This window comes from Nematostella vectensis, chromosome 1, assembly GCF_932526225.1.
Source record: "Nematostella vectensis chromosome 1, jaNemVect1.1, whole genome shotgun sequence".
Lineage (NCBI taxonomy): Eukaryota > Metazoa > Cnidaria > Anthozoa > Actiniaria > Edwardsiidae > Nematostella > Nematostella vectensis.
The window spans coordinates 19,017,677-19,032,250 of NC_064034.1; the positions used below are offsets into that span (position 1 = coordinate 19,017,677).

General features: G+C 50.7%; 1 protein-coding gene across 1 annotated transcript; it reads left to right on the plus strand.

The window, feature by feature from the left end:
* Positions 1-4: 4 nt before the first annotated feature.
* On the plus strand, positions 5-3,271 carry LOC5512306 (glutamine synthetase 2 cytoplasmic). Its single transcript, XM_001632619.3, has 5 exons — positions 5-160; positions 260-694; positions 1,885-2,112; positions 2,319-2,485; positions 2,597-3,271. The coding sequence occupies exons 2-5, from the start codon at positions 311-313 to the stop codon at positions 2,922-2,924; spliced, it is 1,107 nt and encodes a 368-aa protein (XP_001632669.1). The 5' UTR covers positions 5-160; positions 260-310; the 3' UTR covers positions 2,925-3,271.
* The last annotated feature ends 11,303 nt before the right edge of the window (positions 3,272-14,574 follow it).

The window sequence follows — 14,574 nt, forward strand, 5'->3', positions numbered from 1 at the left end:
TTTGTTTGAGCGACAAGAAGCTCATGCGAGTGGAGTGACATTCACGTGCTTGTGAAGATTCTCGCATTGTTATTGGTCGAAAACCATGGTGCCGGTGACGTCACACACTGTATTTATTGAGAGACGTGCCACTTTTCAAACATCACTTCGCTGAACCTTGGTGAGTTAGAATTTCTCGGTGATGTCTGAGATTTTTTCTTTCGTGTTCATATAGGGTACTGCCGCTGAATGTGTCCTGAATCTTGTTTTATCTCTACAGCATTTTCAAATTCACGTAGAATCTTGCTAGAAGTAGACACATCGAACAGCCATGGTTGCAGATAAGAGAACCGTGAGCGATAGACATGTGGTGCTCGAGAAGTATCAACGCCTAGACCAAGGAGACCGCGTGCAAGCTCTGTACATCTGGGTCGACGGATCCGGCGAGGGAATCAGATGTAAATCCAGAACCCTTGACAAGCCTCCAAAGTCCCATGAAGATTTACCAATCTGGAATTTCGATGGTTCCAGTACTGCACAAGCCGAAGGCTGTAACAGCGATGTCTACCTTCACCCAATTAACATTTTCAAAGACCCCTTTCGCGGAGGAAATAACATCCTTGTCCTCTGCGAAACCTATCAGTTCGACCACAAGCCCACCAGAACCAACAAGAGAAAGACTTGTTTTGATGTTATGGAGAGCGAGAAAGTCAAGGTAAAGATTTTACTGACCACTTCACCCACCTTTCATCGTCCACGTTGTTTGTAGTGTTAGTTTTCAAAACTTCGTAAACCGTTCGAAATTAGTGTTTGGTACCCCCTTTTCGCTTGTATTTTGTATAAGATCAAGCTTATTTGATTAGTTGTTTTATGATGGTTATTTCGGCTACATAAGGATAAAAAATACGCCTTTTATTCGTTCGAAAATATAAATTAAAGTAGGTGTTCGTTTTGGCGGGACCGAACCGCCATTTTGACCTCTCGAGAGCGAAGCAAATCTTATAAAATCATATAAATAATCCTTCATTTGTATCAGCGGTTTATGGGAAACCTCGTACAAACAGCTCTCGTCCCTTCCGAGATCAAGTAATTTGGCACCGGCTAAAACGATTATTATTGAAAATCAAACTACTATTTATAAGCACCCGAATGGACTTTGCACTTGTGAACAACAAAACAGCAGTGTTATTTTCGCCTCGCTGTATGTAGCCGTTATGTTGACAATAATTTGTTTTTACTTAATCCCGTTCTCAAGCCATCTTGGGTGTATTTGATACCCTTTTGGTGCCAGCATGAGGTTTATTGGCAAAGTTCCTAGCCAGGAAACCGGCGTCGTTTTGATTTCCAAATGCAAATGTACGAGAAGCTGACTATTTTTGTTTGGTATTTATGCTTTTTCTAATTAAGATACGAAACCGCTTTAACACTCCCAAAGGGAATATTTTTATACACTACCAAAGGAAATATTTTTATCCATTATAGAAAATATTCTTTTCCGCAATCCAATAAAAAAATGTTGTCGGTGTTTTGCATATTGCATCACCCAGAACAAGAAAGAATCAAACAATCAAATTCGCCATTGTTTATCGATAACGCCGTGGGATTCTATGCACTGTCTTTTGAAATCCTTTAAAATTGGGTGTAATATGATTCTTGGGATTTATATAATTCGTTCTGTTAGCACTTAAAGCCGGTTTGTCTTGTTTCCGTTGCTGAATGATTGTAGAGCATGCGGAGTAACCTTGGCGAGCGGAAATCATGTGAGACCAATGACGTCCAAAAATAAATTTTCTCTTTTATATTGGTCCCAGGAGAACTTGACATTTTTACCTGAACAGCATATTTTTAATAACTTAATTCATTTCATATTTATCATTACCAAATTAATAATATATTTTTTTACAGCCCCATCGTCCATGGTTTGGCATTGAACAAGAATACACCCTGCTTGACATAGATGGTCACCCACTTGGATGGCCCAAGGGTGGCTTCCCAGGACCCCAAGGACCATACTATTGTGGTGTTGGGACCAACAAAGTGTTCGGCCGAGAGATTGTTGAGGCTCACTACCGCGCCTGCTTGTACGCTGGTGTCAAGATCGCTGGTACCAATGCTGAAGTCATGCCTGCCCAGGTATAGGACATTACTGCTGCAAATTTAGGGCTTATGTAGTTTCGTACCTATGCTATAGATATGGTGGTCCCATACAAGAATAATATGCATCAGCCAAGGGCATAATGAGTGGGTTCAATTATAGAGGGGCTAAGACTATCCACAGCCTATGATTTGTAAAATGTCTAGTTGCCCTTTTGCTTAATTATTGGTTGGTTGTTTTACAGTGGGAATTCCAAGTTGGACCTTGCGAAGGTATTGAGATGGGAGACCACTTGTGGGTTGCCAGATATCTGCTGCACCGTGTGGCAGAGGATTTTGGTGTGATAGTCACATTTGACCCCAAGCCCATGCCTGGTGACTGGAATGGCGCAGGTGCTCACTGCAACTACAGGTTAGTTCTTGCCCTTTTTTTTTTTTTTTTTCAAGATAGTTACTGTTTGATGATGGTATTGGGTCAGTGTTTCAAAACTCAATGTCTTACAATTCATCTTCTCTTCTTCAGCACGGAGGAGATGAGAGAAGAGGGTGGTATGGTACACATCTACACCGCCATTGAGAAACTAGAGAAGAACCATGACTACCACATCAGGTCCTATGATCCCAACGAGGGGCGTGACAATGCCCGCAGATTGACAGGAGCCCATGAGACATCCCGCATTGACCAGTTCTCCCATGGTGTAGCCAACAGGGGTGCTAGTGTGAGAATACCACGTCAGTGTGCTGAGGATGGCAAGGGCTACCTGGAGGACAGAAGACCATCATCCAACTGTGATCCTTACTCTGTGACAGAAGCCATTGTCAGAACAACAGTTCTTGATTACCAGCCTTGAGGAGCAGAAAAGATTAAAATAATTGCTTTACTAAAGCAGGGGGGGAGGAGATGGGGAATACCACAATATTTGTGCTGGATCGCAAGGGGTTGGACATTGTTACAGTCATGAACAATTAGATTGAATTATTGCAGCAAGGTTCATAGAATAGAGATATATGAGCAACAAGGGAAAATGGGTGGTATTTAATTACATCGACAATCATGTTTTAGCACATTCACTGTTTATATCGTTTTTGTGATTTCACTTTATTAATGTTTTTGGTTATTTTAATTAGAAATGTATTTATTCTGTAAATTGTTGAAACGTAAATTAATAGTAGTTTATAATAAAGATATGTAATTTAATACTGCTTGGTTGTGTCAGTTGTACTAAGTGAAGACTAATCAAAGTAATGCCTAAATTCAAAGTTTGCACCCTACTACCATGCTTCCATACTGTACTGCTATGAATTTATGGAAATCCTATGGATTTGTTGCTGTTGTGCTATAGGAAGTATTCTGAACCGTGTTTTGATGGGAAACTTAGGCCCCATGGAGGCTACTGGAAGATAAAGCTGCATTCAGCTTGGGTAGTACGATACTTAACTGCTTATAAGATAGTTTTTTCCAGATTAGCCTTAACAGGTACTATTTTAAATTTTATGCCACTTTGGTTCTTAAATAGGTTCTTAAGTTTAAAGAAAAGTTAAAATAGTTATTGCTGGTATAAGTGCAACAACTAAAGTGCAAAATGTCCTTACCAGCCTGGCCTTCGTAAAATATGTGGTCATGACCCTTTAATACCTTTTATTATTCTCAAAATATATCCATGTTCCTTTAACTATTTGTGAGTTGGGCTATAAAGTGCGTGGGCTCCGTGATTGGTACGCATGCGTTTTCCACTGAGTGGGAGGTATCTGTTGGTGAGCTGGTTTCACCAGTTTTGAAAATTGTTACCGTGTATGTTGGAGACCATAGAAACAACCTTGATGACGATGTTATGTTTTTCACTAGCCTAAAAAAAAAAACAAAGGTGTATTATGAGCATCGTTTACTACATGAGAATTTTTTTTTTACTCCAAGGTAGCCCGTGCCCCCTCTAACATCTAATATATATATGTTTTTTAAATTGAAGAAACTGACGATGATTCTGTGTTTCCTTTCTATGACAAACCGCCAAACAAGAGATTTAGTGATGTGTTGATTTGCCTATGAGAGCACAAACTATATGCGAGATATCCGTCGGCATACCCATCAAATATAGTCGCACTTAGAAAAAGAACATCCCGACACCCATATTTGAAATCTGGTGGATTCGAAGTCCAAATTGGAAATAGTACCCCCTTTAAGACCAGAGGGACGGAGGGGTTTTACTTATAACGAAATGCAGTTTGTCATATCCCTGACTCATAATCCTCGGGGCCGTAGCAGGGGGTGGGGCACTGGGAGCATGTCCTCCCTCCCCCAATAATTAAAAAAAAAATAAGGAAATGACAAGGGGCGTGGCTGTGCCCCTCCAATATTTTCTTAATATTTCTGTATTGTGCCTCCCCCATCTTACGTGGCCTGTTTCAGCTCTGCATCGATCAGTCTATGGACTGAGTGTGAATTAATTAGTTTCACACCCGGGCCATGCATTTAATTGAGGTCTGGGCCCCGAAGCGTAGCGAGCAACGGGTTTACAACGGTTTTAGGGGAATTTTTCACGGAAATGATTATCAATCATTTGGATAACGATATGATATTTTACATCGTGTTTAACTTATATCCTGGTGCAAGAATCATGTGAAAAAAGCGGCGCTTTTCTCGAGAAATTCACGCGACTAGCTAACAGAACAGTGCATTCGAGAATGGCGCCGAAAACGGAACCATGGACACGTCAAGTGGTAATGGCGAATGAGCTGCTTCTCTGAGTTACAGTCACTGATTTCCAGATAAAAGGTAAAGTTTATTTTAGAAGTGTTATGCCTCATTGGTAAGTATATGCGATTGCTTCCACTGTTTGTAGATTGTGAGTTGTAAGGCCTTTTTAAAGACAGAACCCGTATTTGGTGTCGAGTTATGATTCGAAATTCTTGTTGATATTACGTTAAACCTGTCTTTATATATCTAGGTGATTACCTTGCCTAGTCTCGTGAAAACTTATCGGTTTTACATAATTTTTTGTACATTATGAAAATGGGGACCTGTTTTGTTTCCCCAACTAGCACTCGTGTAAAAGAATTACTTTGCTTGGTTACACAAATAATATACTGGTGGAGAGGACGGTACTCTTGCCGAACACCAGGGTCCAACGAGGCAAGAGGTGGAGAGGACGGTACTCTTGCCGAACACCAGGGTCCAACGAGGCAACAGGTGGAGAGGACCGTACACCAGGGTCCAACGAGGCAACAGGTGGAGAGGACCGTACTCTTGCCGAACACCAGGGTCCAACGAGGCAAGAGGTGGAGAGGACCGTACTCTTGCCGAACACCAGGGTCTAACGAGGCAACAGGTGGAGAGGACCGTACTCTTGCCGAACACCAGGGTCTAACGAGGCAAGAGGTGGAGAGGACCGTACTCTTGCCGAACACCAGGGTCCAACGAGGCAACAGGTGGAGAGGACCGTACTCTTGCCGAACACCAGGGTCTAACGAGGCAAGAGGTGGAGAGGACCGTACTCTTGCCGAACACCAGGGTCTAACGAGGCAAGAGGTGGAGAGGACCGTACTCTTGCCGAACACCAGGGTCTAACGAGGCAAGAGGTGGAGAGGACCGTACTCTTGCCGAACACCAGGGTCTAACGAGGAAACAGGTGGAGAGGACCGTACTCTTGCCGAACACCAGGGTCCAACGAGGCAAGAGTTGGAGAGGACGGTACTCTTGCCGAACACCAGGGTCTAACGAGGCAAGAGGTGGAGAGGACCGTACTCTTGCCGAACACCAGGGTCTAACGAGGCAAGAGGTGGAGAGGACCGTACTCTTGCCGAACACCAGGGTCCAACGAGGCAACAGGTGGAGAGGACCGTACACCAGGGTCCAACGAGGCATACACCTGTTGAGGAGATAGACAACTTTAATCAATACATGAGTTATTTGGGCGTAACACAAGGTACCACAGGGGCACGCTGCATTTGCTAAGGGTGTTATCGTGATTTTACCTAGATTTTGAGTTTGGCGAATAAGGTATTCACCATTTTCATTTTTATTGCTTCAATCATATGTAAGTATTTCCCTGCTAGCAGAGGCCTCTTTTCTCTGTAGTTCGCTGGGCTGGAGTTCCTCGCGAACTCCAGCCCAGCGAAATACAGAGAAAAGAGGCCTCTGCTAGCAGGGAAATGTATTGCCTCGTTAGACCCTGGTGTTCGGCAAGAGTACGGTCCTCTCCACCTGTTGCCTCGTTGGACCCTGGTGTTCGGCAAGAGTACGGTCCTCTCCACCTGTTGCCTCGTTAGACCCTGGTGTTCGGCAAGAGTACGGTCCTCTCCACCTGTTGCCTCGTTGGACCCTGGTGTTCGGCAAGAGTACGGTCCTCTCCACCTCTTGCCTCGTTGGACCCTGGTGTACGGCAAGAGTACGGTCCTCTCCACCTGTTGCCTCGTTAGACCCTGGTGTTCGGCAAGAGTACGGTCCTCTCCACCTGTTGCCTCGTTGGACCCTGGTGTTCGGCAAGAGTACGGTCCTCTCCACCTCTTGCCTCGTTGGACCCTGGTGTTCGGCAAGAGTACGGTCCTCTCCACCTGTTGCCTCGTTGGACCCTGGTGTTCGGCAAGAGTACGGTCCTCTCCACCTCTTGCCTCGTTGGACCCTGGTGTACGGCAAGAGTACGGTCCTCTCCACCTGTTGCCTCGTTAGACCCTGGTGTTCGGCAAGAGTACGGTCCTCTCCACCTCTTGCCTCGTTGGACCCTGGTGTTCGGCAAGAGTACGGTCCTCTCCACCTCTTGCCTCGTTGGACCCTGGTGTTCGGCAAGAGTACGGTCCTCTCCACCTCTTGCCTCGTTGGACCCTGGTGTTCGGCAAGAGTACGGTCCTCTCCACCTGTTGCCTCGTTGGACCCTGGTGTTCGGCAAGAGTACGGTCCTCTCCACCTCTTGCCTCGTTGGACCCTGGTGTTCGGCAAGAGTACGGTCCTCTCCACCTGTTGCCTCGTTAGACCCTGGTGTTCGGCAAGAGTACGGTCCTCTCCACCTGTTGCCTCGTTGGACCCTGGTGTTCGGCAAGAGTACGGTCCTCTCCACCTGTTGCCTCGTTGGACCCTGGTGTTCGGCAAGAGTACGGTCCTCTCCACCTCTTGCCTCGTTGGACCCTGGTGTTCGGCAAGAGTACGGTCCTCTCCACCTGTTGCCTCGTTATACCCTGGTGTTCGGCAAGAGTACGGTCCTCTCCACCTCTTGCCTCGTTGGACCCTGGTGTTCGACAAGAGTACGGTCCTCTCCACCTCTTGCCTCGTTGGACCCTGGTGTACGGCAAGAGTACGGTCCTCTTCACCTCTTGCCTCGTTAGACCCTGGTGTTCGGCAAGAGTACGGTCCTCTCCACCTGTTGCCTCGTTATACCCTGGTGTTCGGCAAGAGTACCGTCCTCTCCACCTCTTGCCTCGTTGGACCCTGGTGTTCGGCAAGAGTACCGTCCTCTCCACCTGTTGCCTCGTTGGACCCTGGTGTTCGGCAAGAGTACGGTCCTCTCCACCTCTTGCCTCGTTGGACCCTGGTGTTCGGCAAGAGTACGGTCCTCTCCACCTCTTGCCTCGTTGGACCCTGGTGTACGGCAAGAGTACGGTCCTCTCCACCTGTTGCCTCGTTAGACCCTGGTGTTCGGCAAGAGTACGGTCCTCTCCACCTGTTGCCTCGTTGGACCCTGGTGTTCGGCAAGAGTACGGTCCTCTCCACCTCTTGCCTCGTTGGACCCTGGTGTACGGCAAGAGTACGGTCCTCTCCACCTGTTGCCTCGTTAGACCCTGGTGTTCGGCAAGAGTACGGTCCTCTCCACCTCTTGCCTCGTTGGACCCTGGTGTTCGGCAAGAGTACGGTCCTCTCCACCTCTTGCCTCGTTGGACCCTGGTGTTCGGCAAGAGTACGGTCCTCTCCACCTCTTGCCTCGTTGGACCCTGGTGTTCGGCAAGAGTACGGTCCTCTCCACCTGTTGCCTCGTTGGACCCTGGTGTTCGGCAAGAGTACGGTCCTCTCCACCTCTTGCCTCGTTGGACCCTGGTGTTCGGCAAGAGTACGGTCCTCTCCACCTGTTGCCTCGTTAGACCCTGGTGTTCGGCAAGAGTACGGTCCTCTCCACCTCTTGCCTCGTTGGACCCTGGTGTTCGGCAAGAGTACGGTCCTCTCCACCTGTTGCCTCGTTGGACCCTGGTGTTCGGCAAGAGTACGGTCCTCTCCACCTCTTGCCTCGTTAGACCCTGGTGTTCGGCAAGAGTACGGTCCTCTCCACCTGTTGCCTCGTTATACCCTGGTGTTCGGCAAGAGTACGGTCCTCTCCACCTCTTGCCTCGTTGGACCCTGGTGTTCGGCAAGAGTACGGTCCTCTCCACCTGTTGCCTCGTTAAACCCTGGTGTTCGGCAAGAGTACCGTCCTCTCCACCTCTTGCCTCGTTGGACCCTGGTGTTCGGCAAGAGTACGGTCCTCTCCACCTCTTGCCTCGTTAGACCCTGGTGTTCGACAAGAGTACGGTCCTCTCCACCTGTTGCCTCGTTATACCCTGGTGTTCGGCAAGAGTACCGTCCTCTCCACCTCTTGCCTCGTTGGACCCTGGTGTTCGGCAAGAGTACCGTCCTCTCCACCTGTTGCCTCGTTGGACCCTGGTGTTCGGCAAGAGTACGGTCCTCTCCACCTCTTGCCTCGTTGGACCCTGGTGTTCGGCAAGAGTACGGTCCTCTCCACCTGTTGCCTCGTTGGACCCTGGTGTACGGCAAGAGTACGGTCCTCTCCACCTCTTGCCTCGTTGGACCCTGGTGTTCGGCAAGAGTACGGTCCTCTCCACCTCTTGCCTCGTTGGACCCTGGTGTTCGGCAAGAGTACCGTCCTCTCCACCTGTTGCCTCGTTAGACCCTGGTGTTCGGCAAGAGTACGGTCCTCTCCACCTGTTGCCTCGTTATACCCTGGTGTTCGGCAAGAGTACGGTCCTCTCCACCTCTTGCCTCGTTGGACCCTGGTGTTCGGCAAGAGTACGGTCCTCTCCACCTCTTGCCTCGTTAGACCCTGGTGTTCGACAAGAGTACGGTCCTCTCCACCTCTTGCCTCGTTGGACCCTGGTGTACGGCAAGAGTACGGTCCCCTTCACCTCTTGCCTCGTTAGACCCTGGTGTTCGGCAAGAGTACGGTCCTCTCCACCTGTTGCCTCGTTATACCCTGGTGTTCGGCAAGAGTACCGTCCTCTCCACCTCTTGCCTCGTTGGACCCTGGTGTTCGGCAAGAGTACCGTCCTCTCCACCTGTTGCCTCGTTGGACCCTGGTGTTCGGCAAGAGTACGGTCCTCTCCACCTCTTGCCTCGTTGGACCCTGGTGTTCGGCAAGAGTACGGTCCTCTCCACCTGTTGCCTCGTTGGACCCTGGTGTACGGCAAGAGTACGGTCCTCTCCACCTGTTGCCTCGTTGGACCCTGGTGTTCGGCAAGAGTACGGTCCTCTCCACCTCTTGCCTCGTTGGACCCTGGTGTTCGGCAAGAGTACGGTCCTCTCCACCTGTTGCCTCGTTAAACCCTGGTGTTCGGCAAGAGTACCGTCCTCTCCACCTGTTGCCTCGTTATACCCTGGTGTTCGGCAAGAGTACGGTCCTCTCCACCTGTTGCCTCGTTGGACCCTGGTGTTCGGCAAGAGTACGGTCCTCTCCACCTGTCGCCTCGTTAGACCCTGGTGTTCGGCAAGAGTACGGTCCTCTCCACCTGTTGCCTCGTTGGACCCTGGTGTTCGGCAAGAGTACGGTCCTCTCCACCTCTTGCCTCGTTGGACCCTGGTGTACGGCAAGAGTACGGTCCTCTCCACCTGTTGCCTCGTTAGACCCTGGTGTTCGGCAAGAGTACGGTCCTCTCCACCTGTTGCCTCGTTGGACCCTGGTGTTCGGCAAGAGTACGGTCCTCTCCACCTCTTGCCTCGTTGGACCCTGGTGTTCGGCAAGAGTACGGTCCTCTCCACCTGTTGCCTCGTTGGACCCTGGTGTTCGGCAAGAGTACGGTCCTCTCCACCTCTTGCCTCGTTGGACCCTGGTGTACGGCAAGAGTACGGTCCTCTCCACCTGTTGCCTCGTTAGACCCTGGTGTTCGGCAAGAGTACGGTCCTCTCCACCTCTTGCCTCGTTGGACCCTGGTGTTCGGCAAGAGTACGGTCCTCTCCACCTCTTGCCTCGTTGGACCCTGGTGTTCGGCAAGAGTACGGTCCTCTCCACCTCTTGCCTCGTTGGACCCTGGTGTTCGGCAAGAGTACGGTCCTCTCCACCTGTTGCCTCGTTGGACCCTGGTGTTCGGCAAGAGTACGGTCCTCTCCACCTCTTGCCTCGTTGGACCCTGGTGTTCGGCAAGAGTACGGTCCTCTCCACCTGTTGCCTCGTTAGACCCTGGTGTTCGGCAAGAGTACGGTCCTCTCCACCTGTTGCCTCGTTGGACCCTGGTGTTCGGCAAGAGTACGGTCCTCTCCACCTGTTGCCTCGTTGGACCCTGGTGTTCGGCAAGAGTACGGTCCTCTCCACCTCTTGCCTCGTTGGACCCTGGTGTTCGGCAAGAGTACGGTCCTCTCCACCTGTTGCCTCGTTATACCCTGGTGTTCGGCAAGAGTACGGTCCTCTCCACCTCTTGCCTCGTTGGACCCTGGTGTTCGACAAGAGTACGGTCCTCTCCACCTCTTGCCTCGTTGGACCCTGGTGTACGGCAAGAGTACGGTCCTCTTCACCTCTTGCCTCGTTAGACCCTGGTGTTCGGCAAGAGTACGGTCCTCTCCACCTGTTGCCTCGTTATACCCTGGTGTTCGGCAAGAGTACCGTCCTCTCCACCTCTTGCCTCGTTGGACCCTGGTGTTCGGCAAGAGTACCGTCCTCTCCACCTGTTGCCTCGTTGGACTCTGGTGTTCGGCAAGAGTACGGTCCTCTCCACCTCTTGCCTCGTTGGACCCTGGTGTTCGGCAAGAGTACGGTCCTCTCCACCTCTTGCCTCGTTGGACCCTGGTGTACGGCAAGAGTACGGTCCTCTCCACCTGTTGCCTCGTTAGACCCTGGTGTTCGGCAAGAGTACGGTCCTCTCCACCTGTTGCCTCGTTGGACCCTGGTGTTCGGCAAGAGTACGGTCCTCTCCACCTCTTGCCTCGTTGGACCCTGGTGTACGGCAAGAGTACGGTCCTCTCCACCTGTTGCCTCGTTAGACCCTGGTGTTCGGCAAGAGTACGGTCCTCTCCACCTCTTGCCTCGTTGGACCCTGGTGTTCGGCAAGAGTACGGTCCTCTCCACCTCTTGCCTCGTTGGACCCTGGTGTTCGGCAAGAGTACGGTCCTCTCCACCTCTTGCCTCGTTGGACCCTGGTGTTCGGCAAGAGTACGGTCCTCTCCACCTGTTGCCTCGTTGGACCCTGGTGTTCGGCAAGAGTACGGTCCTCTCCACCTCTTGCCTCGTTGGACCCTGGTGTTCGGCAAGAGTACGGTCCTCTCCACCTGTTGCCTCGTTAGACCCTGGTGTTCGGCAAGAGTACGGTCCTCTCCACCTCTTGCCTCGTTGGACCCTGGTGTTCGGCAAGAGTACGGTCCTCTCCACCTGTTGCCTCGTTGGACCCTGGTGTTCGGCAAGAGTACGGTCCTCTCCACCTCTTGCCTCGTTAGACCCTGGTGTTCGGCAAGAGTACGGTCCTCTCCACCTGTTGCCTCGTTATACCCTGGTGTTCGGCAAGAGTACGGTCCTCTCCACCTCTTGCCTCGTTGGACCCTGGTGTTCGGCAAGAGTACGGTCCTCTCCACCTGTTGCCTCGTTAAACCCTGGTGTTCGGCAAGAGTACCGTCCTCTCCACCTCTTGCCTCGTTGGACCCTGGTGTTCGGCAAGAGTACGGTCCTCTCCACCTCTTGCCTCGTTAGACCCTGGTGTTCGACAAGAGTACGGTCCTCTCCACCTGTTGCCTCGTTATACCCTGGTGTTCGGCAAGAGTACCGTCCTCTCCACCTCTTGCCTCGTTGGACCCTGGTGTTCGGCAAGAGTACCGTCCTCTCCACCTGTTGCCTCGTTGGACCCTGGTGTTCGGCAAGAGTACGGTCCTCTCCACCTCTTGCCTCGTTGGACCCTGGTGTTCGGCAAGAGTACGGTCCTCTCCACCTGTTGCCTCGTTGGACCCTGGTGTACGGCAAGAGTACGGTCCTCTCCACCTCTTGCCTCGTTGGACCCTGGTGTTCGGCAAGAGTACGGTCCTCTCCACCTCTTGCCTCGTTGGACCCTGGTGTTCGGCAAGAGTACCGTCCTCTCCACCTGTTGCCTCGTTAGACCCTGGTGTTCGGCAAGAGTACGGTCCTCTCCACCTGTTGCCTCGTTATACCCTGGTGTTCGGCAAGAGTACGGTCCTCTCCACCTCTTGCCTCGTTGGACCCTGGTGTTCGGCAAGAGTACGGTCCTCTCCACCTCTTGCCTCGTTAGACCCTGGTGTTCGACAAGAGTACGGTCCTCTCCACCTCTTGCCTCGTTGGACCCTGGTGTACGGCAAGAGTACGGTCCTCTTCACCTCTTGCCTCGTTAGACCCTGGTGTTCGGCAAGAGTACGGTCCTCTCCACCTGTTGCCTCGTTATACCCTGGTGTTCGGCAAGAGTACCGTCCTCTCCACCTCTTGCCTCGTTGGACCCTGGTGTTCGGCAAGAGTACCGTCCTCTCCACCTGTTGCCTCGTTGGACCCTGGTGTTCGGCAAGAGTACGGTCCTCTCCACCTCTTGCCTCGTTGGACCCTGGTGTTCGGCAAGAGTACGGTCCTCTCCACCTGTTGCCTCGTTGGACCCTGGTGTACGGCAAGAGTACGGTCCTCTCCACCTGTTGCCTCGTTGGACCCTGGTGTTCGGCAAGAGTACGGTCCTCTCCACCTCTTGCCTCGTTGGACCCTGGTGTTCGGCAAGAGTACGGTCCTCTCCACCTGTTGCCTCGTTAAACCCTGGTGTTCGGCAAGAGTACCGTCCTCTCCACCTGTTGCCTCGTTGGACCCTGGTGTACGGCAAGAGTACGGTCCTCTCCACCTCTTGCCTCGTTGGACCCTGGTGTTCGGCAAGAGTACGGTCCTCTCCACCTCTTGCCTCGTTGGACCCTGGTGTACGGCAAGAGTACGGTCCTCTCCACCTGTTGCCTCGTTAGACCCTGGTGTTCGGCAAGAGTACGGTCCTCTCCACCTGTTGCCTCGTTGGACCCTGGTGTTCGGCAAGAGTACGGTCCTCTCCACCTCTTGCCTCGTTGGACCCTGGTGTTCGGCAAGAGTACGGTCCTCTCCACCTCTTGCCTTGTTGGACCCTGGTTTTTGGCAAGAGTACGGTCCTCTCCACCTGTTGCCTCGTTGGACCCTGGTGTTCGGCAAGAGTACGGTCCTCTCCACCTGTTGCCTCCCACACATAGGATGTCGTGCAGATGTGGCTGTGTTTAGTAGGACGGCCTCTGGATTTTTTTTTTGCCGTATCTAGTCCGCTGAGCGCGGAACCCGCTTTCCTTTTCCTCAAGGTAGCGCCAGAACTACCGGCAGGCGAAATTGAAAACCACGTCACTCAAAACCAGTGCAATATCCAGGCCCGTACCCAGGATTTTTCTTGGGGGGTGCGAAATCCGAAAAAGTGGACCTAATTTTTCTGGGGGAGGAGAGGGGGAGGGAGGAAGTTTTCTGATAAAAATCTGACCAACCCCGAAAGAACAAAAAGGTTTTTTTTTTATGCCTTTGCAGTATCTCCACGGGACTTTTATTGTCGGATTTAGCTACAAATAGAGTCTGATTTATGGATTAATGACATACCAGAGTGGATCTAGCTTATGCTTTATAGTTTTGTCTACGAATAGCACGTCTATCGAGAACCGAAAGTGGACTTTCGCCCGTTGTGGGGGGATGCGTTCGCACCCCATTTGTTTAGTGACATAGATTATGAGAATAAAATTTGCATACTAAATTAGGAAAAGAGTCGGTTTACTTAAACAAGAAATTCTACTACAAGAACCGGTTTAACAGTCTTATAGTAAGCCAAAGTAATATTTAAGTTTGTTCGCGATCTCGTCTTTTTACGGAAGAGGGTATTAGAAACGGAAAGAAACCGCGTTACCATTTAGTTTCTTGCGTGACTAAGCATGCATGGAATGTTACAAGCTAGTGGTTTTCCCTTTTCAGCCGCTAAACACGAGTGAGCACACTTAGAATAATTTCCGGCGAAAGCAACCAAACAACTTGGGTTTGAATTTCGTGTCTCGTTTGGCGAAGGGCAAACCGACCAAGTTTCTACTTCGTATATAAATAGATAAGTAAATAAAGAACAACTAGCGATACATGATCTCTTATTTGCTGGGCTTATGACATAGTGCACAAAAAAAAAAATTTATACGCGAGCACAAACTTACGCAACCATAGGACATGTTTAGCACTTTCGAACGTTTCCTTGATATTCGAGCTTAAAGTCGTAAGTTAACAGGTGCTCGGGGCTACTGAATACAGCTTGTGTCAAATATTTATTTGTTGTATCTCGGTATTGCGTTCTTTTGTCTCCAAA

Excerpts from the sequence above, each read along its gene's own strand:
- LOC5512306 (XM_001632619.3), top strand. The coding sequence starts at position 311 with ATGGTTGCAGATAAGAGAACCGTGAGCGATAGACATGTGGTGCTCGAG. Across the intron at positions 695-1,884 it reads TGGAGAGCGAGAAAGTCAAG|CCCCATCGTCCATGGTTTGG; the intron begins GTAAAGATTTTA and ends ATTTTTTTACAG. Across the intron at positions 2,113-2,318 it reads CTGAAGTCATGCCTGCCCAG|TGGGAATTCCAAGTTGGACC; the intron begins GTATAGGACATT and ends GTTGTTTTACAG.